Genomic DNA, 23881 nt, shown 5'->3' on the forward strand with positions numbered 1-23881 from the left:
ATTAGGCACAATGTGTTAATTCCACAGTAGGAGATATTTTATGTTGTTGTTACCTAACAGTTTTGATGTAAAAAGCCAGCATATATCGGTATCGGTGATATCGGTATCGGAAATTAAGAGTTGGACAATATCGGAATATCGGATATCGGTAGAAAAGCCAATATTGAGCATCCCTAATATAATGGGTAAAAATAATACTGACAAGTGTGAGAGATGTGGTGTGAAAGAAAATGTGGAACATGTATTAATGCACTGTGTAAAATTTGCAGCACCAAGAAAGAAGCTGGAAAGGGAAGTGAGAACAGTACAATGGTACTGCAGCCTGGCTGGCATTAATGGAACAGAAGGGCAGAAAGAAAAAGTACCAAATGTCAGGAAAGCACTGTTCAACTTTCTGAGACAGACTCATTTAATAGGTAGAATATAAGGGTGGGTATGTGACGCTACACACTCATGTACAGTAGGTGGCGGTATGCACCTGAAAGCTGTTTACAACCCGCCAATAAATGAAAGAAAAAAAAAGACACTGGCCGTGTTTGAGCAGTAAGAGGCGATTGTGTTGACATCTGCACCATATACTTTTTCCCCTCCTCCCAATACTTTATCCATGAGGTTTCCACGGGACTTTACCACTGCTTTAAAATGAGGTATTTTTTGTGTTGCTGCGTGGACTAGCAAGCGAGCTACGAATATGTTTTGTGGATTTATTAGCCTGGGATCCATATGTTTAGCACGAGCGAGTGACCTCCCCAAGATGAGGGCGCTGTTTGCTACACGAACACAGCGTCTGGACACAGCCATCAAGGTCACGTGGTCTTTATTTACGGAAGTGCGGCTCGTGACGCGCAGATACTCGGTTCTATTCTTTCTGTCCGTAAATGTTCTTTTGTTCGAGGAGCAGATTCTGTGAATCATCGTGACTGTTCTGTAGCTGCCAGCTTTGGTTTGGGATCGTCTGTCGCGAGCTTGTAACCCGAATCATTGTGTTCCAGACGCTGTTCCCTCACAGCGGGTTGTGTCCTGCTTCCGGGGGACAAGTCCGTGGAGTGTCGATAATCCGGTCCCCTCTGGTGGCCCGCGAGCAGAGTGTGAGCATCATGGGAGCCGAGCAAAGCGCGGACGTGGAGCACAAACACTCCGAGTACAGCTCAGCAGGTAAGCGCAGGCTCGGTCGCTGGTCAACGGTGCTGGTCCTTGGTTATGGTTGCTGCTTCATTGTGTGTGTGTGTGTGTGTGTGTGTGTGTGTGTGTGTGTGTGTGTGTGTGTGTGTGTGTGTGTGTGTGTGTGTGTGTGTGTGTGTGTGTGTGTGTGTGTGTGTGTGTGTGTGTGTGTGTGTGTGTGTGTGTGTGTGTGTGTGTGTGTTGCAGTTATTGTATATATTCTATTCTATTCCATTGTATTTTATAAACCAGAATGCTGCAACAAAACAATTTCCCTTCAGGGATTAATAAAGTCATCTATCTATCTATCTATCTATCTATCTAGCTATCTATCTATCTATCTATCTATCTATCTATCTAACCAGCCTGTTTTCCTCAGTGGTTCCATCTCCAGCTAAGCACAAGGCCAAGATGGACGACATCGTGGTCGTGGCTTCGGGGACTCAATCCATGAAGAACATCCACAGCGACCCAGATGTGATCAAGCTACAGGAGATCCCGACGTTCCAGCCGCTCCTCAAGGGTAAGAAGCCTCTCTCAGCTCATCAGGTTGTGCATCATCTACGAGGGGGGTCTTCTCTGTGTGTATTTTGCAAGTTCTCCCAAATTTTCGAGTATGTATGTATGTGTGTGTGTGTGTGTGTGGTCCCGTGAGGAGTATGGATACACCAATCCAGGTTTTTTTCCTTCCAAACCGATCCCGATACCTGAATTTGGATATCCGCTGATACCAATACTCTCCCAATACCGGCACTCTGTTTGCTTTAATATCATTATTATCATTATTGTTGATTTTATATGAGCCTGTAATAAACTGAAATGTAGGAACATTCTGTCAAAAGACAACTTGAGGTTAGTGTAAGGTCAGAAAAGGAAGCAGTACAAACTATTTTTTATTAAATTTGGACACTGTGGGGGTCTGCGTGATGTCATCATCTCATTGATGCTCCAGCTCCTATGCAGCACAAATGTTTTGGACTATTTTCTAGAGGTGTAAATCACCAGCTTCGTCACAGCATGATACAATGTCGATATGTTTTGACGACACTGTGATGTTTGTGATGTCTGTCACGATACGATTTGATTTGATTCACAAGCCTGCAATCAATATGATGTGATATCATCTGCCCATCTCACACAATCATTTATGTATACATCAACGAACAACATTTTTTTTTTATATGATTTGACTATTTTATTTCTTCTTTTTTTTTGGTTAATATTTTTATTAGGAGGTAAGGCACAAATTAGAACAGAGAGCAATGTTGTAATTACATTGAGTATCGCAACATAACTGTATTACAATTGAAAATGTAAACATATCGATACAGTAGAAATATTGTGCATCATGATGAAGAGCAAGACATACAGTCTGCCTCCTAGGGTGTTTTCTTGTTTGGTATTTGTAGCCCAACAGGAACATGTTTGAGCAACAAACAAACAGTGTACAAAAAAAAAAATAAATAAAATAAAAATAATAATAAAATAAAATAAACAAATAAATAATAATAATGATAAGATAAGAAGAAAAAGAAAGAAAGGAGGTTGGGGTCCATCAATCAGGAGGTATAGCCTGAAGAGAGCGAAAGAATGTTAAAAAGGGAAGCCACTTGTTGTAAAATTGATCAGAGTTACCTTGCACTGAATATCTAATCTTCTCCAGCTTTAGAAAACACATGGTGTCATTGAGCCACTGAGAGTTAGATGGAGCTTTAGTTGACTTCCAATGAAGAAGAAGCTGGCGCCTTGCCAGTAAGGAGGTAAAGGCTAAAATATCTAATTGGTTAGCGGTAAGCCGGTTGTGGTCTTCTGGGAGCCCGAATATGGCGACATGGGGAGAGACTTTTATAGTCATTAAAAATATTTTTGACATGGTATCAAAATAGTTCTGCCAGAAACGAGAAAGTGACGAACAAGAGTAAAACATATGAGTTAAGTTGCAAGATGAAGCATGGCATTTGTCGCAATTGTCGGTGATTCTGGGATAGATTTGTGACAGTCGAGTTTTGGAATAATGGACTCTAAACAATACTTGAAACTGTATAAGTGTGAGACGAGCGCAGGCTGAGCTAGTGTGAATTTTCTTAAGAGCAGAGTCCCACCAGTCATCTCCCAGATGTAGACCCAGTTCTTGTTCCCAGTCAGTCTTGACTTTGGTAACTGGTGAACAATCAAAAGACAGAATTTCATCATAAACTTTAGAGATGAGTGACTTCTGAAGTGGATCGCGGGATAGAAGGTCCTCCCACTGTAGACTTGGTGGTAAAGAGGGAAAAACTGGAAACAAAGCATTAGCACTGTGTCTAACTTGAAAGTAACGAAAGAGATGAGAGGGTGGGAGATGAAATTCTCCTGAGAGATCTGAAAAACTGCAAAAAATACCATCCTTGTAAAGGTCTTTAAAACATTTCAGGCCCTTAATTATGCCATGCAAAAAAGGTTGAGTCTGTAAATGCAGGTTTAAATAAATGATTTCTCAATAAAGGAGCTAAGGTAGATGCTGACTTAAACGTGAAGTGCCTTCTGAATTGATACCAGATTTTAAGCGTGGAGCGAACCACTTGGTTATTTGTAAAGCCAGAGGGGTTGGATGGAATAGAAGAGGTAAGTAAAGCAGTTAGGGAGGATGAAACGCATGACTGCGCCTCCAGATCACACCATGGCAGATCCACTGATTTGAACCAAAATGAAATCTTGTGGATATGTGCTGCCCAATAATACAATTGAAAATTTGGAAGTGACAATCCACCATTGAATTTACATCTCTGAAGTGTGGATTTGGGGATCCTGGGTGCCTTTCCACACCATAGGAAGTGAGAGATAGTTTGATCAATTGTTTTAAAGAACTGCTTTGGGAGGAAAAGTGGGAGACAGTGGAACAAAAATAGAAATTTGGGCAAAATGTTCATTTTGACTGCATTCATTCTTCCGATTAATGAGAGAGGTAAGCTTCCCCATCTTTGGAGGTCAGATTTAATTTTAGACATTAAAGGCAGGAAATTAGCAGGAAAAAAGAGAGTTTAGCGTTCTGGTTTCATTGATTCCGAGATACTTAAAGCCAGACAGGCTAAATTTAAAAGGAATATCAGACTGTTTGAGCTGTGACGCTGAAGCATTGACAGGGTAGCATTCAGTTTTAGAGATATTTACTTTGTCGCCTGAAAATGATCCAAATCTCTGAAAGGTAGATAAAATTGTTGGGATGGAAAGAACAGGATCCGAGACATACAGCAATAAATCATCAGCATAAAGAGACAATTTAAATTCTGTGCCCAATCGTGAAATTCCAGTAAAAATAGAAGAGGACCTCAGAAAGATTGACAAGGGCTCTATAGCTAGTGCAAACAGTAGGGGAGATAGAGGACACCCCTGCCTGGTGCCACGGGCAAGAGTGAAAAAACTGGATTGAATGTTATTGGTGGAGATACTCGCTTGTGGAGATGTATAGAGGAGACGTATCCACGAAATGAACACATTTCCCAGCCCAAACTTCTTTAGTACAGTGAATAAATAGTCCCATTCAACCCTGTCGAATGCTTTTTCAGCGTCGACCGAGATCACTGCTTCAGGTGTTGCTGTGTTAGTTTTAGAGTAGATAATATTTAGGAGAGTACGGACATTAAAGAACAGCTGCCGCCCCTTAACAAATCCAGTCTGCTCAGGTGAAACAATAGTTGGTACAACATTTTCCAGGCGATAGGCCAAAGCTTTCGCAAGGATCTTAGCATCCACATTTATTAAAGAGAGAGGTCTGTAGGAGAACCGGATCCTTATCTTTTTTTAAGAGGCTTGTCTTAAAGTAGGAGGGAGAGTACCCTGTTGTAGCGATTCCTTATATACAGCATGTAGTAATGGGGACAGTTTATCCTGAAATTAAAAAAAAAACTCAACTGGGAATCCGTCCGGGCCAGGAGCTTTGTTATTTTGCATGTTTCTCATAGCAAGAATAATTTCTTCTACCGTTAACGGCGAGTCAAGTTCTTTAGCAGAATCTGGGTTTATCAAAGGGAAATTGAGGTTATCTAGGAACGAGTTCATTTCAGTAGTGTCGGGTGGAGATTCAGACTTGTATAAAGAGGAATAGAATGAGTGAAAAACAGAATTAATGGTGGTGGGATCTCTATGCAACATGCCTGAAGAATCTTTTGCCTGGGGAATCATACGTGAGGCTTCCTGGCGACGTAGCTGATGAGCTAGAAGCCGGCTTGCCTTGTCACCATGTTCGTAATATGTGGCGTGTGATCGTAAGAGAAGTCGCTCTGCATCATTAGTGGTGATAAGATCAAATTCAGTCTGTAGCCTATTTTATTTCTAAGGTCTTTCAGGTATCAGACATTTACGGAGCCCCCGAAGGGACATGGAGAAGAAAAAAAAAAGAAGAGGGAAAAAAACCCTCGAGATCTCGCAAAAGTATCTCGGGATCTCGCAATAACTTGCAACAAAAGCATCTCCTTTCGCTAAGCACTGCTTGAATACCGGTACCTTCATATTTTAGGCCGATTTCAAAATAAAACTCTCTTGACTTTAGCCTCTCTCAACAACAGTGGGGTTTACGGTGTCTCTGAAAGGACAAACTTAGTCGAAGGGGGTACGGTATCTCTGAAAGTACAAACTTAGTCGATCACATACACGATGCGCATATATAATAATATAATGCGAGATCTCGCAAAAGTTATTGCGAGATCCTGACATAGTTTTTCCTCTTCTTTTTTTTTCTTCTTCATGTCCCTTCGGGGTCCGTAGACCTTAAATAAACAGTGTAAACCATATTCTTAAGTTAAAAAAAGACGACTTGTTCACTATAATCTCACATTTCTCGTTTAAGTGCATTTTTTTTATCTGTTAACTTTAAGAGCCTTTGATAACCTTTCAATCATACAGAACAATTCACATCCTATAAAACAAAACTTAAAGAACTTCAAGTCCGTTTTATAGAAATAAAGTGAGGATGTTTGTGTAAACCTTCACTATTTCTTTTTAGTGTCTCAAACAAAAAAGCACTTTTAACTGAACTTAACCAAGGTCACTCCTTAAACTATGCAACCAAATGCAGTTCACTCACCATATCTTTACAATTGAAATATGAAATGACACTTGTGATACTCACACAGACGTACAGACGTGCCATCTGAATTTCAAAATAAAGGCGTATCTTAAAGATGACGATGTGGATTGATGTAATTGTATTATTAATAAATGAATCAATGTATTGTTACGCCCCTACTATTTTCAGAGTTTTGCATGGGGTAGGACGCAGCTTCAGGTGTGAATCGCCTGCCGTGCGGCCTTCCACTGCTTTGTGGTGCTTTCCACTGCTTTCCACTGCTTTCCACTGCAATGCCACGATCAGTGCCGTTCTCCTCAGCGCAGCGTTGCCAACTCCTCAGTAAGGAAAGTCGCTATTGGCTGTCCTCAAAGTTGCAAAATTACACCATCACCTAATTTGCACAATTGGACATTGGCGTGTAATTGTGAGGCAAGCTGTCGGTAAGAGGAATAATACGGAAGCCCTAAAAGGACATGGTTTGTTTTTTTTTTTTACCCTCCATTTTCCATGATAATGAGAGAATTTCAGTGATTTTCTTGAGATCTCAAGTATTTTTCTCGAGAAAATGGGACCCGTTTTTCTCGAGATAACGAGAAAAAAATTCTGAATCTGAATGACAACATTCATGACCTCTGTGCATTCTGGAGGAAAGGTTTGCGCTCACAATGCCTCTTGGTGCAGGATGAAAGTGAAAAGTCAGCAGCTTTCTATCCAGTGACTTGTGCAGCAAGGCCACGAAGCCCCCGTGCGCTCCCGTCATACTCGCTGCCCCACCGGCAGCCACTGACACTAGGTGGGTTGTTTTTATTTCTTTGGCTCTTAAACAATCAAGCACAGCCTCACAGATGTCCCCCCCCCCCCCCCCCCCCGTGTCTGGCCTTTTAGTGGTATCAGCTCAACCATTTCTTCCTGCGGTCCAGCAGAGTTCACATATCGGCAGAACAGCGCTATTTGTTCAATGTCACTTTTGTCTTTGGACTCATCACAGGCGATTGAGTACGCTGCAGCTGAATTGATGTCTTTAATTTGCTGTTTTGTGATGTTTTCTGCCATTTGTATGGTTGTGTCTTTGACAGTGTTCACAGAGAGAGGCATCTCTCTGATTCTCTGCACAATTTCATGCTTGTTTTTAAAGTCCGCGAATAGGTGTTCTGAAATCTTAATGAATGACTCTTTCACATATTCTCCATCTGTGAACGGTTTCCCATGCCTGACTATTTCCTGAGCGGCCACAAAATTTGCATGTGGAGTTGAATTTGCAGACTTCACCCACTTCTTGAATTGATTTTTCCTCAGATCAGCCTTCCGCATCCGTTCCGAAACAGCTTTTTCTCTCTCTTCTCCCTCTGGATATTTTTCAGCAAAGGCTCTGTGTGTTATTGAAATGTCTTGCGACATTTGACTTTTTATTGTGAGCCAGTTTTTCTCCACAAATCAGGCATACTGGTAGGCCACTCTCGTCAGAGGTACATGCAAATGAATCTGCCCAGGCATCATTCAATGTTCTATTGTCTTCAGATATTTTTCTTTTCTTATATTCTTCACACTTGGCCTACCTGGGGTTAGAAGTCTTGACAAATGTACAGCGTTTTGGCGGGTATACCGGCTTCCGCGAGTGTCATTTATTTTGAGCGACGAAAAATAATCAAAAATAATCCAAATAAGTTTCTTTTAATATTTCAAGATCACAATAATCTTTCAATTTAGAACAAAAATGTAAAAAAAAATAACACAAATAAAATACCCTTCAATTAAATACTTATTTATTTCCCCAAGCCACTCAGAGCCGCAGTATAAGGATGAAAGAGGAGCCGCGGGTTGCCGACCCCTGAGCTAGTAGCTCAGTTGTTTGGTGGCTAATACGGCCAGACTGGATTTATGAGGGATGTGGCTAACCTGAACCTTTGACCTGCGATACCCCTCATTTTGTCAACTTGTTGTTAATCTGTTGAGGCCCCGGAAAATGTCTTATTTTCTGAGCCTCCCAGAACTAACATTCATTTCATTTATCCAGTAGCCTGCGCAAAAATGGATGACCCAGACAGAGGGATAGCTGAAGAGAACTTTGAAAAATTTTTTTGCTTGACAAGGTAAACAACACAACTCTCTATCTGATCTTGCCAAGAAGTTGATCCTTTTCTAATGAAATGCCCATCTTCATACACTTTATTTACCGTATTTTCTGCCCTATAATGCACACCGGATTATAGGGCACACCTAGATTGATTGACATAATTAAAACTTTGTTTGTAGTTAAGGCACACCACATTATAAGGCACATGGAACAGACCAGTGGTCAACAAACTTGATAGCTCAAAGCCATTAGGTTACATTTTCCACTGATTCTAACACCCAGAGAGGTGCACACACTTTATTTTGATAGTCCTACCTGCAGCCTATACCAGGACGACACTACACACAAAACCTTCTTCACTGCTGGTTGACAACTTACAACTACCAGTAATAATAATGATAATAAACTAAACTACATGAACTAAGCAACAAAAACACAACACAACACAATTATTACCGACACCACAAACCAAATATAACCCGCAATAATTGCATTTAAAACACCACAAACAGCTGCAATGAATTATGGGAGTTTCTATCGGCTGCACTGAGGAGCTCAGGATGTCCCATCATGCCTTGCAGTGACAAATTCATGTTTTGTGTTGTTGGAGGTTATTGTGGGTTTTTGTTGGGCTTGGTGTTGTGTTGATTGTGTTTATGTGTTTTTGTTCCCCAGTTTAGGGAGTAATTATTTCATCTAGTTTATTTTGGTTTGTTAGAATGTTGGTGTGCAACCATGAGTGATGAAGGTGTTGTGTGGAGTGTCGTCCGCTCTGAAGATCCAGTTGAGAAGTTAGTGTTGTCAAATTAAAAGCTTCTGGTTGTTCAGCTGTCAAATAGCAGTCTGGAGTAGAGCAATTCTTCCATATATAAGGCGCACTGGGTTATAAGGCGCACTGGCAGCTTTTGAGAAAATTTGAGGTATTTAGGTGCGCCTTATAGGGCGGAAAATACGGTAATTGACTTTATTCATGCAGAAAAACAAAATATCATTACATCGAGGTAAAAATGTTTATTTTCCACGCACTCTACAGTTTTTTTGTTTTAGCCGTGACAGGTAGCCAGGATGATGGATGTGACTGTACTACAACAAAAGGCCGCACCATGGAGCTCACATGGGTAACGCGTGCAGGAACATCAGCCAGTCCCAAGAATGTCTGGCTGCAGGACCTCCACTCTCAGGCTCCCTCCACTGTCAGGCTTCCTCCACTGTTAGGCCGGACGTGCTCATTCAAAATAAAATGCAACAATTCAAAATAAAATGGAACAGAATGAAATGCCGAAATGCTCGTGGAAAATTCAGAATGCGTTAATTAGTCAACAACGCCACATTAAAAGCTACTTTCTTGAATGTAGTACAGCGCCTTTTTATCTATATAGCACGTGTAGTCTGAGTATTTATGCCAATAAATGATTGTATATTATACTATTTCTGAATGTATAATATAGGATCATTTATGGCCACAAATGATTGTTTAATATACAATTGTTATGACTGTGGTCGTATTTGTGTGTGTTTTTTATGTCGTGCTCCAGTAGCTCCTAGGCTGGGGTCTAACAAATATCAGTAATAATATCTTCCAGGCAGTGTTTTTGATATGAGAAAAATGCAGCAGAGCTGGTGACTTGAACAGTTTATTATTACGATGTGAAAAATCATAGGTCTATACTCCGGCATTTTAGAGTTTAATCTTTTATGAATTACATTGTTTATTTCAAACATTCACAAAATCAAATAAACAGCTCATAATAATCAAACGATATCTCACCAAACAAAGAAAGAAGTATAACTTATCAAATCCCACCCCCCTCCATAAATACTAGAATGTTTGTTTTTATTGTATAAAGATACCCATGGTACACTATCTCACAAAAGTGAGTACACCCCTCACACTTCTGCAAATATTTAATTAATCTTTTGATGGGACCCTGAAGAGATGACACATTTCTTCAGTGTTGTCCCATTGAAAGATAGAAATGTTCACAGAAATGTGAGAGGTGTACTCATTTTATTAAGATACCTTATGATATATATCACTCAAGTATGTATATATTATAAATCAGCTTGAGGCCAGTCAGTTAAAAATGCTCTTTTTCTTAAAATGACTTATTTTATAAGCCAAGATGTCATAGCTATCGTAAAGTGTTCTATCATGTGATACATATGATGTACTTTCACTGTTATTTAAACTGTATACACGATTACGTTAAAGGACCCATATTTGGCTATATTTCATGTTTCACAGTCCATCCTATGCTCATGTGGGATAATTATTTAGGTGATACAGTATACAACCGTCAAAACTTGTGAAATTATAGCTATTTCTTGGATTGAGGTGACGTCACCTCTCATGAAACGGGTGGTTGTCAGCTCCTCCTCCTCCTCCTCCTCCTCCTCCGCCCTCACGAGACTGCAGCCCAGACCACAGCCCGCCTCCTCCCAACCCCTCTGTGACGTAGCCAGCAGCTCACGCTGGCTTGGTAGTAATGTACTTGCAGATCTCGGCGCCTCGTTAGCGTCTTTTATTGTGTGAATAGCAGCAGGTTTCAAGATGAGCTTCTGAGTAAGTCCAGTTTCAAAGTACCGTAGTTCTGGAAGCTTCTTTGGTGACGTGTCGCTCGCAAACAAACACATTCTTTGCGGAAAAGAAAAAAAAGTCCAGCCACATTCGCCGCTGTGCTTCTTTTTTCGGCAAGACAAATAGTGTGGACACATACTTGCACCCGAAAACACATTTTCTCCAAGTGGACATGATGATGAAAACACATTTTCTCCAAGTGGACATGAAGGTGAAAACACATTTTCTCCAGTGGACATGATGGTGAAAACACATTTTCTCCAAGTGGACATGAAGGTGAAAACACATTTTCTCCAAGTGGACATGATGGTGAAAACACATTTTCTCCAAGTGGACATGATGGTGAAAACACATTTTCTCCAGTGGACATGATGGTGAAAACACATTTTCTCCAAGTGGACATGATGGTGAAAACACATTTTCTCCAAGTGACATGATGGTGAAAACACATTTTCTCCAAGTGGACATGATGGTGAAAACACATTTTCTCCAAGTGGACATGATGGTGAAAACACATTTTCTCCAAGTGACATGATGGTGAAAACACATTTTCTCCAGTGGACATGATGGTGAAAACACATTTTCTCCAAGTGGACATGAAGGTGAAAACACATTTTCTCCAAGTGGACATGATGGTGAAAACACATTTTCTCCAAGTGGACATGATGGTGAAAACACATTTTCTCCAGTGGACATGAAGGTGAAAACACATTTTCTCCAAGTGGACATGATGGTGAAAACACATTTTCTCCAAGTGGACATGAAGGTGAAAACACATTTTCTCCAAGTGGACATGATGGTGAAAACACATTTTCTCCAAGTGGACATGAAGGTGAAAACACATTTTCTCCAAGTGGACATGAAGGTGAAAACACATTTTCTCCAAGTGGACATGATGGTGAAAACACATTTTCTCCAAGTGGACATGATGGTGAAAACACATTTTCTCCAAGTGGACATGAAGGTGAAAACACATTTTCTCCAGTGGACATGAAGGTGAAAACACATTTTCTTCAAGTGGACATGATGGTGAAAACACATTTTCTCCAAGTGGACATGATGGTGAAAACACATTTTCTCCAAGTGGACATGAAGGTGAAAACACATTTTCTCCAGTGGACATGAAGGTGAAAACACATTTTCTCCAGTGGACATGATGGTGAAAACACATTTTCTCCAAGTGGACATGATGGTGAAAACACATTTTCTCCAAGTGGACATGATGGTGAAAACACATTTTCTCCAAGTGGACATGAAGGTGAAAACACATTTTCTCCAGTGGACATGAAGGTGAAAACACATTTTCTCCAAGTGGACATGATGGTGAAAACACATTTTCTCCAGTGGACATGAAGGTGAAAACACATTTTCTCCAAGTGGACATGATGGTGAAAACACATTTTCTCCAGTGGACATGATGGTGAAAACACATTTTCTCCAGTGGACATGAAGGTGAAAACACATTTTCTCCAGTGGACATGAAGGTGAAAACACATTTTCTCCAAGTGGACATGATGGCGAAAACACATTTTCTCCAAGTGGACATGATGGTGAAAACACATTTTCTCCAAGTGGACATGATGGTGAAAACACATTTTCTCCAAGTGGACATGATGGTGAAAACAGTTATCGACAGCAACAAAAACAGCAGCGTTCAATGTGAAGCGAGCAGAGACTGAGATGGCGAGCAGAGAAGAGGCTGCGCGCTCCATTTGTGGGCGTGTCTTGTTTTGGTTTCTCCGCATGTCAGTCTTCCTGGAGGCGGGGCTTCTCCAGCTCTGTGCCGCGTCATCAAATTGAATCAAGGTGTTGAGCTCCCCCACCAATTAGAACAGAGAAAGATCACTGTGAACTCAAGCTTGAGGGAATCAATGAAAAAACCACTTTGGGGATGTATATGAACCCCAAATAACACTTTTATGATGTTTAAAACACAGAAAACTCGATTTAGTGGGACCTTTAATGTATATTACTCCATTTTCCATTAAATTTTTTCTTTTGTCTTATTCTGTTAGTGGCCATTATTCATTAATTATTATGCCGTTTTGGTGCTTCTTCTGCTGGATCACATCGATTTACACCTGGAGGAATGTCAATAAATATACTACCTTACCTATGAGATGCCCAGGGTACAGTTGAAGTGAAATATAAAGTACCGTACTCCATAAAGCAGCAATACAAAGGAGAAAACACAAAAAGTCGAAACAATTTTATTGTTCTTTATTCAGTCATCTGTGTGACATTCGAAATATCCTTGATAATGTCTTTTGTCATGGATTTCTTTACAAAATGTTCACTTCTCCAATATTATAGAAAACAAATTTAAAAAGGCTCAAAGTGATTCATTTTCCGACTCGTCCAGGATTACTTCGCTACACGAGACTTTGTACTGCAGACCAGCCTCGGTCTGTTCCTGCTCCTCCCTCATGTCCAGTACTGCAGGACATGTTCCTCCTCCATGTCCAGTACAGACTCCAGGTCAGCTCAGCCAGTAAACAGGTCCATGTTCACCTGAACCCACTTTGCTGCACATCTGCAGTCACCAACAATCCTTGATTCACACATTTCCTCTGGAATAGACAGACAAAAAAAAATATCTTTCCAACACTGCATCAATAGTATTTGACCAACAGAGACTGAAACCAGACTCCTCTTCCACTGTTGTCTCCCCACCGGGTGGAGTGACGTCCAGTCTGAAAGAAACATTAGTGCACTGCTCTTCTGAAAACATACAAACACACATAAACACGTAAAATGATCCGTTTCAATATTCAAACACAATCTAGACACTATGAGGGTTTTTAATTAGTCCACACTGACATTATATTAGTCATTTCAAGAATGATCATTGTTGGCGTCAAAACCTTACAGACATTTTACTCAACATAGTGTGAAAGAACAAGACAACAAAAGAAAACAGCAGAAGACAACACAACTCATATAAAATTAATATTTTTTTAATGAACATTTGATAATATTTACCTATAAAAGTTGTACGTCACAGTGAGCATCATTACTTACAGAGAGCAGGGAGTGAGCAGGTTTCCACACAGGAACCACAACGGCGTCCTCTGCTTACAGGAGTGATGTTTCCTGACCTGCAGAGTGACTAATGATCAGAAACAGCACAATGGGTGTTAGTCTTCAGTCTGAGGTGATACAAAGTGTGAGTTGTTGTACAGATTAACATCCAGGTATTTTTGAGAGAGTCATGTTATTTTATTGAACGTTTGCGACAGAAAATTACCCGATGATTGTTTTACCTTTCTAAATAAACTAAAGCATTGCGTGATGCCATTTGCAGCCAGTCCTGTGCATTTTTGAAGTGAGTAGCACCAGTGGAGTCTGAGAATACAGCTTTACATGCCTCCCCAATGTGATCACATGCCAGCATGGAGCAGTGTTGACCATTAGCTAGTGCAATAGTGGCTTCAGTCAGTTTTGCAGACTCTGTTTTTTTTTTATTGAAGATTGGCAGCTTGCTTTGGGTGGGCCTGTTATGAAGCTTTGCTTTGGGGTATGTTTCTGAGTTGTCATGTTTGTTTGTTTTTTTAACATCTGATACTTTGGCGCATAAATCAGCCTCACAATAAAGGCAGAATGCGTGAATCGGCTCCAATAAACTGCTCCAACCAGCCTTTAAATTCTGTGTTTGATTCCCACTCCTTTCTGTATTTTTGAGAGTCCCGTTTTGACTGAGACATGATTAGCTGGCTTATGTCACAGAGACGCACACACTCTGGCAAAGTGAATAAGTGACTGAGATTGCCAGTCAAATATGCAGTGATTTATTGTATGCATTTTAGTGTGATTGGGGGGAGAGAAAAAAAATTCTGTTTACTTGCCGCTCAGTAAACAAGTGGCACATGCACGGTTCATTCTCAGTGTGGATGCAGTGTGGTCAGGGTCTCTGGTCGGACTGCAGGAGGGAGGGAGGCCACTGTTAGACTGACTTCAGGTATGTGAATGCTTCAGGATGGAGGAGGAACTCACAGCAGGACCCGCTGCTTGTTGATGACAGTGACTGCAGAACCATGCGTGCTTTCACGTCGGAATTGCCAAACACACTAGTAATACCACCAGAAAAGGTTGCTAGATTTGTCACCGTCGCTTTCCACAAAAAAAGTCACCAAAAGGACCTGAAAAGACACCGGATTTAGCAAGAAAGTCGCAAAGTTGGCAACGGTGCCTCGGTGAGCTGACATTTTCAGATGTTGACGCCTTGCCGTACAACGCGTTTGCAAACATCCACGTTGATGCTTTGTGGTGTTTTGGGCATCAAATACGTCCAAACAGTGACATGTTGTCATGAAACGTTGGATAGCACAGTGCTGCTATGCTAGACCGCTTGCTGGCTGAAAACTGTGGAATGGATTTCCTGACTCATTACTCCACGTCTCATTGAGGCCCGCCTCCCTTCAGGAAATCCATTCCACCTTTTGCAGCCAGCGAGCAGAGCAGTGGCAGGGAGACGCTGTGTAGTCATTTCAGCAACAGTACAACAGATCAGAAATCTCTGCAGGTTGGATCGGAAATTTCCGATCCGTGAATTACGTTATCGTAACCCGATACTGGATAGGATGGGCCCCATCCCTAATAAGGAGCAGGAACTGAATTGGACCCTGTTTACACGACGACAAGTATGAGTATATCCGCAAAACTTTCTTCACTTTTGGGGGGGTCTGTTTATACGACACCAGGGTGCAGAGCCACTGTATCCAAGAAGTTTTTATCCCAGCTCTGAAGATGGAAAGTTTTTTCACGGTTGCCGTTCCCTCCTGCAAAGACTGATGGAGGCTATGGAGTGCTATTACATACCGCCCCCCCCCATATTAGCCCCCCAATGGAACCTGGGGGGGATATAGGTTCCTTCTGATCCTGCACTTGCAAACATGGCCGACCCGTAATGGTTTGACTTGCGGTCAGTATTCTAGTTTTATCTCCCATATCAGTAGCTATATAGTTGAGGCTCACCCCGATGCCTCATCAGTCCATACGGATGTCGGGTTCTCTCAATTTTCTTCGTTCATAGCATATTCTTCTCTGCACATGTCTCTGTGGTTTCATTACAAAAACAAGCAACAGCGCTGTCACTCTGTTCCCTCTGCAGGCATCCTGAGTGGACAGACGTCCCCCAGCAGCGTGTCTCTGGAGCGGCTGGACACCGCTCAAGTTCTGCAGCTATGTGTTCGCTACCAGGACCACCTGCACCAGTGTGCTGAGGCTGTGGCCTTTGACCAGAATGCACTCGTCAAGAGGATCAAGGAGGTAATTATGGAAAGTAATAAAAAGCTGGATGGATGGATGGATGGATAAAAAGCTAAGAAGTTAATTTGTAAATAGAATATTGTTTATAAGACTTTGAAATTCAATTCAATTAAACTTTGTTTATATAGCACCAAATACAACACAGTCATCTGTAGGTGCTTTTAACAGAGAAAAGAGAAAAACCCAACGGATTCACATGAGCAAGCAGGTTTATTTGCGACTGTGGAAAGGAAAAACTCCCTCGAACAGGAAGAAACCTTTGTAGAAACCTCAGACTCAGAGGTGGCGGCATTTTGCTGACCAGTTGGGGTGAGGGGATAGAGGAGAGGACAGGGTCGACAGGGAGATATATTGGGAGGGGAGATGCAAACATTGATTTGGGTAATCGGCCAGAAACAGACCCTGGTCTGGGTAGAGAGAGGGAGAGAGAGCAGTAGAGAAAGAGGTGGAGTAAGCGGTAGAGAGAGAGAGGCGAGTAGGGGGTGTTTTTAAACAGCCCAAACTGTAAGCTTTAGTAAATAGAAAAGTTTTGAGTCTGGCCTTAAAAGTAGAGACTATTTCAGCCTCCCGAACTGAAACTGGGCTCTGGTTCCACAAGACGGGAGCTTGAGAGCTGAAGTCTCTGCCTCCTTTCTACTTTTAGAAAACCTAGGAACCTCCAGTAAGCCAGCACTCTGAGAATGAAGTGTTCTTGGGAGATACGGGACTAACAGTTCTTTAAGATATGATGGGGCCTGGTTGTTAAGCGGTTTATAAGTTAGAAGAAGATTTTAAATTCTATTTTTGATTTAACAGGAAGCCAATGAAGAGAGGTTAGTATTGGAGTGATGTGATCTCTTATGCTGGTCCTTGTCAGGACTCTCGCTGCACAATTTTGAATTAATTGGCTAAAATGTAATTGTTTAAAAGACTTTTTCAGCAGTTATTTGAACACCCTGATAATAGGGACTTACAATAGTCTACTCTCGAAGTAATAAATGCGTGGATTAGTTTTTCGACATCACTCTGAGACAGTATGTTTCTAATTTTGGAAATATTGCGTAGGTGAAAAAAGGCAGTCCAGCAGATTTGTTTAATGTGTGAGTTAAAGGATACATCCTGGTAAAAAATAACTCAAAGTAATACCATCCAGTGTGACTATATCTTTAGATAATTTGTCTCTCAGATATTTTGGCCCAAATATAATAATATCAGTTTTATCTGAGTTCAGGAGCAGGAAATTACGGTTCATCCAATTCTTTATATCTTCAAGACAAGCTTCGAGTTTAGAAAGTTGGTTATTATCATCAGGTTTCATAGATAATTAGATTAGTGTGTCATCTGCATAACAATGGAAGTTAATGAAGTGTTTTTTAAACAATATTCCCTACAGGAAGCATGTATAAAGTAAAAAGTATAGGACCTATGACAGAACCCTGTGGAACTCCATGTTTAACCTCAGTTTGGACTGAGGAGTTCTCGTGAACATGAACAAAGTGGAACCTGTCTGATAAATATGATCAGAACCAGTCCAGTTTAGTGTTGTACCTTTAAGCCCAATGATGTGTTCTAGCCTCTGTAATAGGATGTTATGATCAATAGTCAAAAGCAGGACTGAGATCTAACAGGACCAGAACAGAGACCAGTCCTTTGTATGAATCCATTCAAGATTTTGACATATCTCCATCCTCTATATATTTAACATTTGAATTTTGAACTGAGATTGTAGGTCAAAGGTCAAGGTCTTCCTCCTCTGGAATTCACCAACCGTCCAGTGTTTTTTCTCCTCAGATGGATGTGTCTGTGGAAACCTTGTTTAGCATCATGCAGGAGCGACAGAAACGCTACGCGAAGTACGCCGAGCAGATCCAGAAAGTCAACGAGATGTCCATGATACTGAGACGCATCCAAATGGGCATCGACCAGACTGTGCCACTGATGGAGCGCCTCAACAACATGCTCCCTGAGGGTGAGCGCCTGGAGCCCTTCAGCATGCGACCTGATGGCGAGGCGAGCTGCAAGTAGCTGCTCTGGCCCTGAACTCGGACTGCAGGCAGGACGACGGTTAGGCAGGACAATGGCTTATGGTGGGACGACTTCTTCAGGCCGGAAATTGCCTTCATGTGAGAAGAAGGCTTCATGCGGAACAGGCGCCAAGAAGCAGTTCCATCCCACTTGAAACTGGAGTCCATACAGGACAAAGGCTTCAGGGAAGACATTTTTATCATCCTGGAGTCATAATAACCATCCTTCTGCAGATGTTTTCACACTAAAACTATGTGAACAAGCTGGAGTTCATTGGACCTCAAAGACAATAGAAGGAGAAAAAAAGAAGTATTGTCCTGATTATCGTCTCGCTCCTGAAGATATAAGATGTGGTGGAACTGCTCTTTTTCCTCTGGGGTTTGTGTGAACTTTGTGCAATAAACTGTTTGAAATGTAGTTAAAGTCAGAACTTTTGGGGTCTTTTATGCTGATCCCAGATTCTACTCAATCTTGGTTCGTTTGTTTGCTATTCAAACATCTACCCACTCAATTCTGACAGTTTGATTACTTTACATAAGTCTGCATGTTCACCACATTGTCTATCCTCACAGTCATCACTGTCTAAGAACTGTCCGAGTTCTGTAGAAAAGCTGTGAACTCACCATTCAGACCGCCATTCATGAAGCCTCTCTACAAACACATTAAATGACCCATATTTGGCTATATTTCATGTTTCACAGTCCATCTTATGCTCATGTGGGATAATCATTTGGATGATATAGTATACAACACTCAAAACTTGTGAAATTATAGCTATTTCTTGGATTGAGGTGACGTCACCTCTCATGAAACGGGTGGTTGTCAGCTCCTCCTCCTCCTCCTCCTCCGCCCGCACGGAGACTGCAGCCCATCCCACAGCCCGCCTCCTCCCACCCCCTCTGTGATGTAGCCAGCAGCTCACGCTCGTAGTTGTAGTAATGTACTTACAGATCTTGGCGCCTCGTTAGCGTCTTTTATTGTGGGAATAGCAGCAGGTTTCAAGATGAGCTTCTGAGTAAGTCCAGTTTCAAAGTACCGTAGTTCTGGAAGCTTCTTTGGTGAAGAGCCGCTCGCAAATAAACACATTCTTTGTGGAAAACAAAAAAAAGTCCAGCCACATTCACTGCTGTGCTTTTTCTTTCGGCAAGCCAAATAGTGTGGACACATACTTGCACCGGAAAACACATTTTCTCCAGTGGACATGAAGGTGAAAACACATTTTCTCCAAGTGGACATGAAGGTGAAAACACATTTTCTCCAAGTGGACATGATGGTGAAAACACATTTTCTCCAGTGGACATGATGGTGAAAACACATTTTCTCCAAGTGGACATGATGGTGAAAACACATTTTCTCCAAGTGGACATGATGGTGAAAACACATTTTCTCCAAGTGGACATGATGATGAAAACAGTTATCGACAGCAACAAAAACAGCAGCATTCAATGTGAAGCGAGCAGAGACTGAGACAGCGCAGAGAAGAGGCTCCTTGGCACATTTGTGGGCGTGTCTTGTTTTGGTTTCTCCGCATGTCAGTCTTCCTGGAGGCGGGGCTTCTCCAGCTCTGTGCCATGTCAGCAAGGTGGTGCTGTGTCATTTGAATCAACGTGTTGAGCTCCTCCACCAGTGAGAACAGAGAAAGATCGCTGTGAACTCAAGCTTGATGGAATCAATGAAAAAAACACTTTTGGGATGTAAAGCACATAAAGGTCGATTGCACTGTCATCTTCTGAGATGTCTCACCTTAAAAATCTTCTCAAACACTCTTTGGGATTTTGTAATTTCTCATCTGTTTTTCAGCCTCCAGTTGTGTTTTGTTTTTCCAGGTGAGAGACCCCCAAACATCAGGGGCCTATGCTATGGCTCTGAATTTTCTCTGATCTCTGAGTTAACTTTGGGAATTAACCCTGGGTTTTCCATACTGTGACACTCGTCCACTTGTTGGTGGGATAGATCACCCCAGTAACTTGCTCTGAATATCTAATGGGCTCTGGACCAGGTTATGTTCTGGATAAGAGCACACTGGCCACAATAGCCCCACCTCCGGACCAATCAGATCTCTTGGAAAATGACCTGCCCATTGTTCGCCCTGTTGTTGGTCCTGATTGGTATGATGTTTTAGCGCTGAGACAGTGGAGTTTTTAGAGCAATCTTTTTGACATAATAAAATAAATACTCTTCACTAAGGCTTTGAAGGATGTTTTTGTTCTCTTTCTTCACTTGTTCCCGAGTTTGTTTAACTTCACAAGTTTTTCATCTGTAATAATGAGGTTAATAATAATGGTCACACCTCAGAACTGCTGAAAGATTAACTTTTGAAGCGCACATCTACTCTGCTGTCACAGTGATTAATTCATATTCCTACACAAATCACACCCACTCACACAGGAAACTGAGTATCAAAACAACTCAATGGAAAATATAAACTGAACTAGAGCAGGCACTTTGTAGAGTGCAAACCTTTGCCAACACCACATTTGTTCACAGAACCGAGTTAGCACCACAAGCATGCTAGCCATAGCGATTCTGATTCGGAAGGTCAGGTAGCTACTTTGTAAAACACTGAGCAGACAGCATCTCCATGGAAACAGATGCTGATCTGCTTTGATCTCCATAAGGTCCCTCTCTCATCTGCTTTGTATAGGAAAAGTATTTGGGGATTTATTCATAAACTGTTAATGGCCCAAAATGTAATCGGTTGGTCCTTGGATGACGACAAATCATCTCTGAAGGGCCCGGGATGACATTCAAGTACCATTCATGCAATTCAGGTGAGTAGTTTATGCAAAATGTTGGGAAAATACATAGATACAAACCAGTAAATAATATACACACCGACGAAAACATAACTGTAGAGGTGATTAATCACATGATCACCTCAATCACCTCTCTGCCCATAGAGGAGCCACCCAAAGACACAGGTGGCAAGAAACATGCACAGTACTGCAGACTGTGTGTGAGTGTTGGTTTTGTGTTTGAGTTTAATTTAGTAAAATAATGGTTTATCAAAGTTCTGACTCCATGTCTCTATGGGAGAACCCAATGGTGGCGTGCATCGCTGCCACATTGGTTCCCAGTCAGACCCACAGAGCGTGGAGGAAGGCCCCAGGAGGAGCAGCTCCACAGAAGACAGTGGGGGAGGCGTTGGCAGGAGTGCTGTGGAACTTCACCTGGCTGCAGCGGAAGCAGATGGAGCAGGACCATCAGCTAATGCAGTCACTCCTGCCGCAAAGGGTGAAGCAAGCAGAACTCCTCAATTTGCTGCTGTCCCCGTGGGGGAACGGCCGTACCGTTCCGCCCCCGTGCTGGCCGAGCCAGCTGTGGCATCCTGTTCTCTGAGAGGAAGAGGTGCGGGCACCGAGTGCGGCGTGGTTGATCCCAGCTCCGCAGAGGAGGGCGCAGCACACGTTGTCGATGGCCGGGAATGGTGGCGGTGGCGCATCAGTAGACCTTCTCTGGGAAGAGGAGTTCAGGACAGGTCAGGCCTTCGGAGAAAGTCGGGGCCTCGATGGGAGATTTTTCCAGGGAAACAGGCTCAGAATCGGAATCAATCTTCATTTCTCATGACTCGATTTGAGCCAGATGTGAGGCCAGCTCTTCTGAATAGGCTGCTGCCATTAGCCATGACCACAGCTGTAAATACTGTCTGTGGAGGAGGAGATGAGGGCTGTCCTCTACAAGATTGCCTGAATTGATTTTCATCCCGGACAATTACTCCACTGTGTATTTTTTTTTTTAGGGGGGGGTGGGTTTGACAGCCAGTCACCTCCAGTAACGGATGGTCCACAAGCTCTTGGCTAAACATTTAGTCCCAAACAGGACGTGTGAACTTCCTCCTCTCACCACATCTGTCTGAAGGACACTGAGCTGACTCATTCTGTCTGAACCGACCCTTGACTCCATCAGACCATCATGGAAACTCTGAAGCCAAACAGCAAAGAGAGCACATATATTCAGAGAGTTATTCAACTAACACTACTGTAACCCGCAGGATGTTACTGGAGTGCAATTCTCTACTCCGCCAGAGGGTGGCACATACAGCCAGGGAAAATATGTTGTCAAGAAATCCCCAAGGACTGGTTGAAAGCTGTTAAAATAGAAAAGAACTGAGCTTCATGACTCAATGAGCTCCTCAAGATACCTCTGATTGTTTTTAAAGAGGGTTAGATCAATTGAACCAGACCCTGGTGGTCAGTGGCAAGCCAACCGCAGAATCAGTGAAGGGACCAAGAGCATGGTGTGGCCAGCCATGGCAACTTTTGGAACCATCACCATCCAATGTCTTCATTTCTTCGTACAGATAAGAGCACACAAAAACTGCCCGGGTAGTGAAAAGAACATACATACTAAAAGAAATACACACACACACACCCAAGACCTCCTCCATGGACTTTTTCTTTTGTTTGCTTGTAGTTTGAGGTTCTTTTATTGTGCACCTGGGGTCCGTTTCACGAAGCAGGTTTAAGAAGCCATGGGCTTAACATCGAGCTCTGAGTTGAGTTACACTGAGACAGAAAACGCGGAGTTTTCGGTTTCACAACAGCTGATTTTGACCAGTTTGATGAACTCAGAGTAGTTTCACCTGGAGTTAAGCGCGTGCACCACGACTCTAAAAAGACCGCATCAATGGAGCCCCGATTCAACGAGTCACCATGACAACTGAGACACGGAGGGCGGAGTTAATTTTACGCCAGTGGAGCAGGAAGTATTGATCCCATCATATGGCGAATATGAACATGTTAAAAAAAATAAATAAAAAATGCAACAGCGCAGTGGCTGCTAAAGAGAGGGAGGCGGCGTGGAAGAAGATTGCTGCTCAAGTGAATGCATAAGTAAACGTCTTTGTCATCACAACATTATTGCAAGGGAATACTGCTTGATGGTAGCTTATTAATTTATTTCTTTTAGGTGCAATTCCTCGGGGGAGAAGCCTCTTGGCAGCAGCTGAAAGTGAAATATAAAAACATTGTCCAATCGGGTAAGACTGCTGCTAATTTAATTGTTAATCAATACATTTCTTAATGTAATTTCGATCATGTGTGACATTGTACAGTAAATATCAAGTGGCCATTTGACTGTGAGGTGTTTTATTCCAACATAATGTTGCTTTCAAACACATAAATGTCTTCTCACCCATATCATGTGCTGTCAAATAACTAAGGCTAAACTAACGCAGACTTTACTCAGCCAACAGAAAGAAGGCAGATGTAAAACGGGTGGTGGCCCAGCACCTCCACCTTTAATGACTGGAGTTAGCTAGTTAGCTTGCTAACATCAATAGTCATATCTACAGTACAGCACATAAACATCAATCGGCGCAAACGCATCTATTTTTATTTTTTTAACATATTAGGTGTTGTCACATGAAACGTTGTGTAAACGGGGTACTACTGACATTATCAGAGAGGACAGCATCCCTGCATATCAGCATTCCATTTTTACATTTTTAACAGAGGCGGGGGAGCCCTAAGCCAGAATGTTGGGAGGCCAGTGGCTGAGGGAATCCCTGGAGGAGCTCCTCTTCAGAGCTCACCCCTCAAGATACCACTTCCTTCATAATATATAATATGCCGAGGCCTATATATCTCTTTAAGCCTATTTTTGTTCATCTTTATTTCCCCATCATGTCTTTGTTTTTGTCACCCAACAGATTGTGATGGTGCTCTCTGCCTGCTGGACCCCCTCATGCCACAACAGACCTTGTAAGTAGGCAACACTCCAAAGATCTTGCAAAATGGTAGTTTAAATA

General features: G+C 42.1%; 1 protein-coding gene across 1 annotated transcript; it reads left to right on the forward strand.

Annotated features, from left to right (window-relative positions):
* The first annotated feature begins 599 nt into the window (after positions 1-599).
* On the forward strand, positions 600-18997 carry borcs5 (BLOC-1 related complex subunit 5). Its single transcript, XM_080504430.1, has 5 exons — positions 600-647; positions 993-1155; positions 1541-1684; positions 15971-16128; positions 17899-18997. Exons 2-5 carry the CDS (start codon positions 1098-1100, stop codon positions 18130-18132), a joined length of 594 nt encoding a protein of 197 aa, XP_080360556.1. The 5' UTR covers positions 600-647; positions 993-1097; the 3' UTR covers positions 18133-18997.
* The last annotated feature ends 4884 nt before the right edge of the window (positions 18998-23881 follow it).

This window comes from Blennius ocellaris (assembly GCF_963422515.1).
Source record: "Blennius ocellaris genome assembly, chromosome: 11".
Taxonomy (NCBI): Eukaryota; Metazoa; Chordata; class Actinopteri; order Blenniiformes; family Blenniidae; genus Blennius; species Blennius ocellaris.

Excerpts from the sequence above, each read along its gene's own strand:
- borcs5 (XM_080504430.1), top strand. The coding sequence starts at position 1,098 with ATGGGAGCCGAGCAAAGCGCGGACGTGGAGCACAAACACTCCGAGTAC. Across the intron at positions 1,685-15,970 it reads GTTCCAGCCGCTCCTCAAGG|GCATCCTGAGTGGACAGACG; the intron begins GTAAGAAGCCTC and ends TTCCCTCTGCAG. Across the intron at positions 16,129-17,898 it reads TCGTCAAGAGGATCAAGGAG|ATGGATGTGTCTGTGGAAAC; the intron begins GTAATTATGGAA and ends TTTTCTCCTCAG.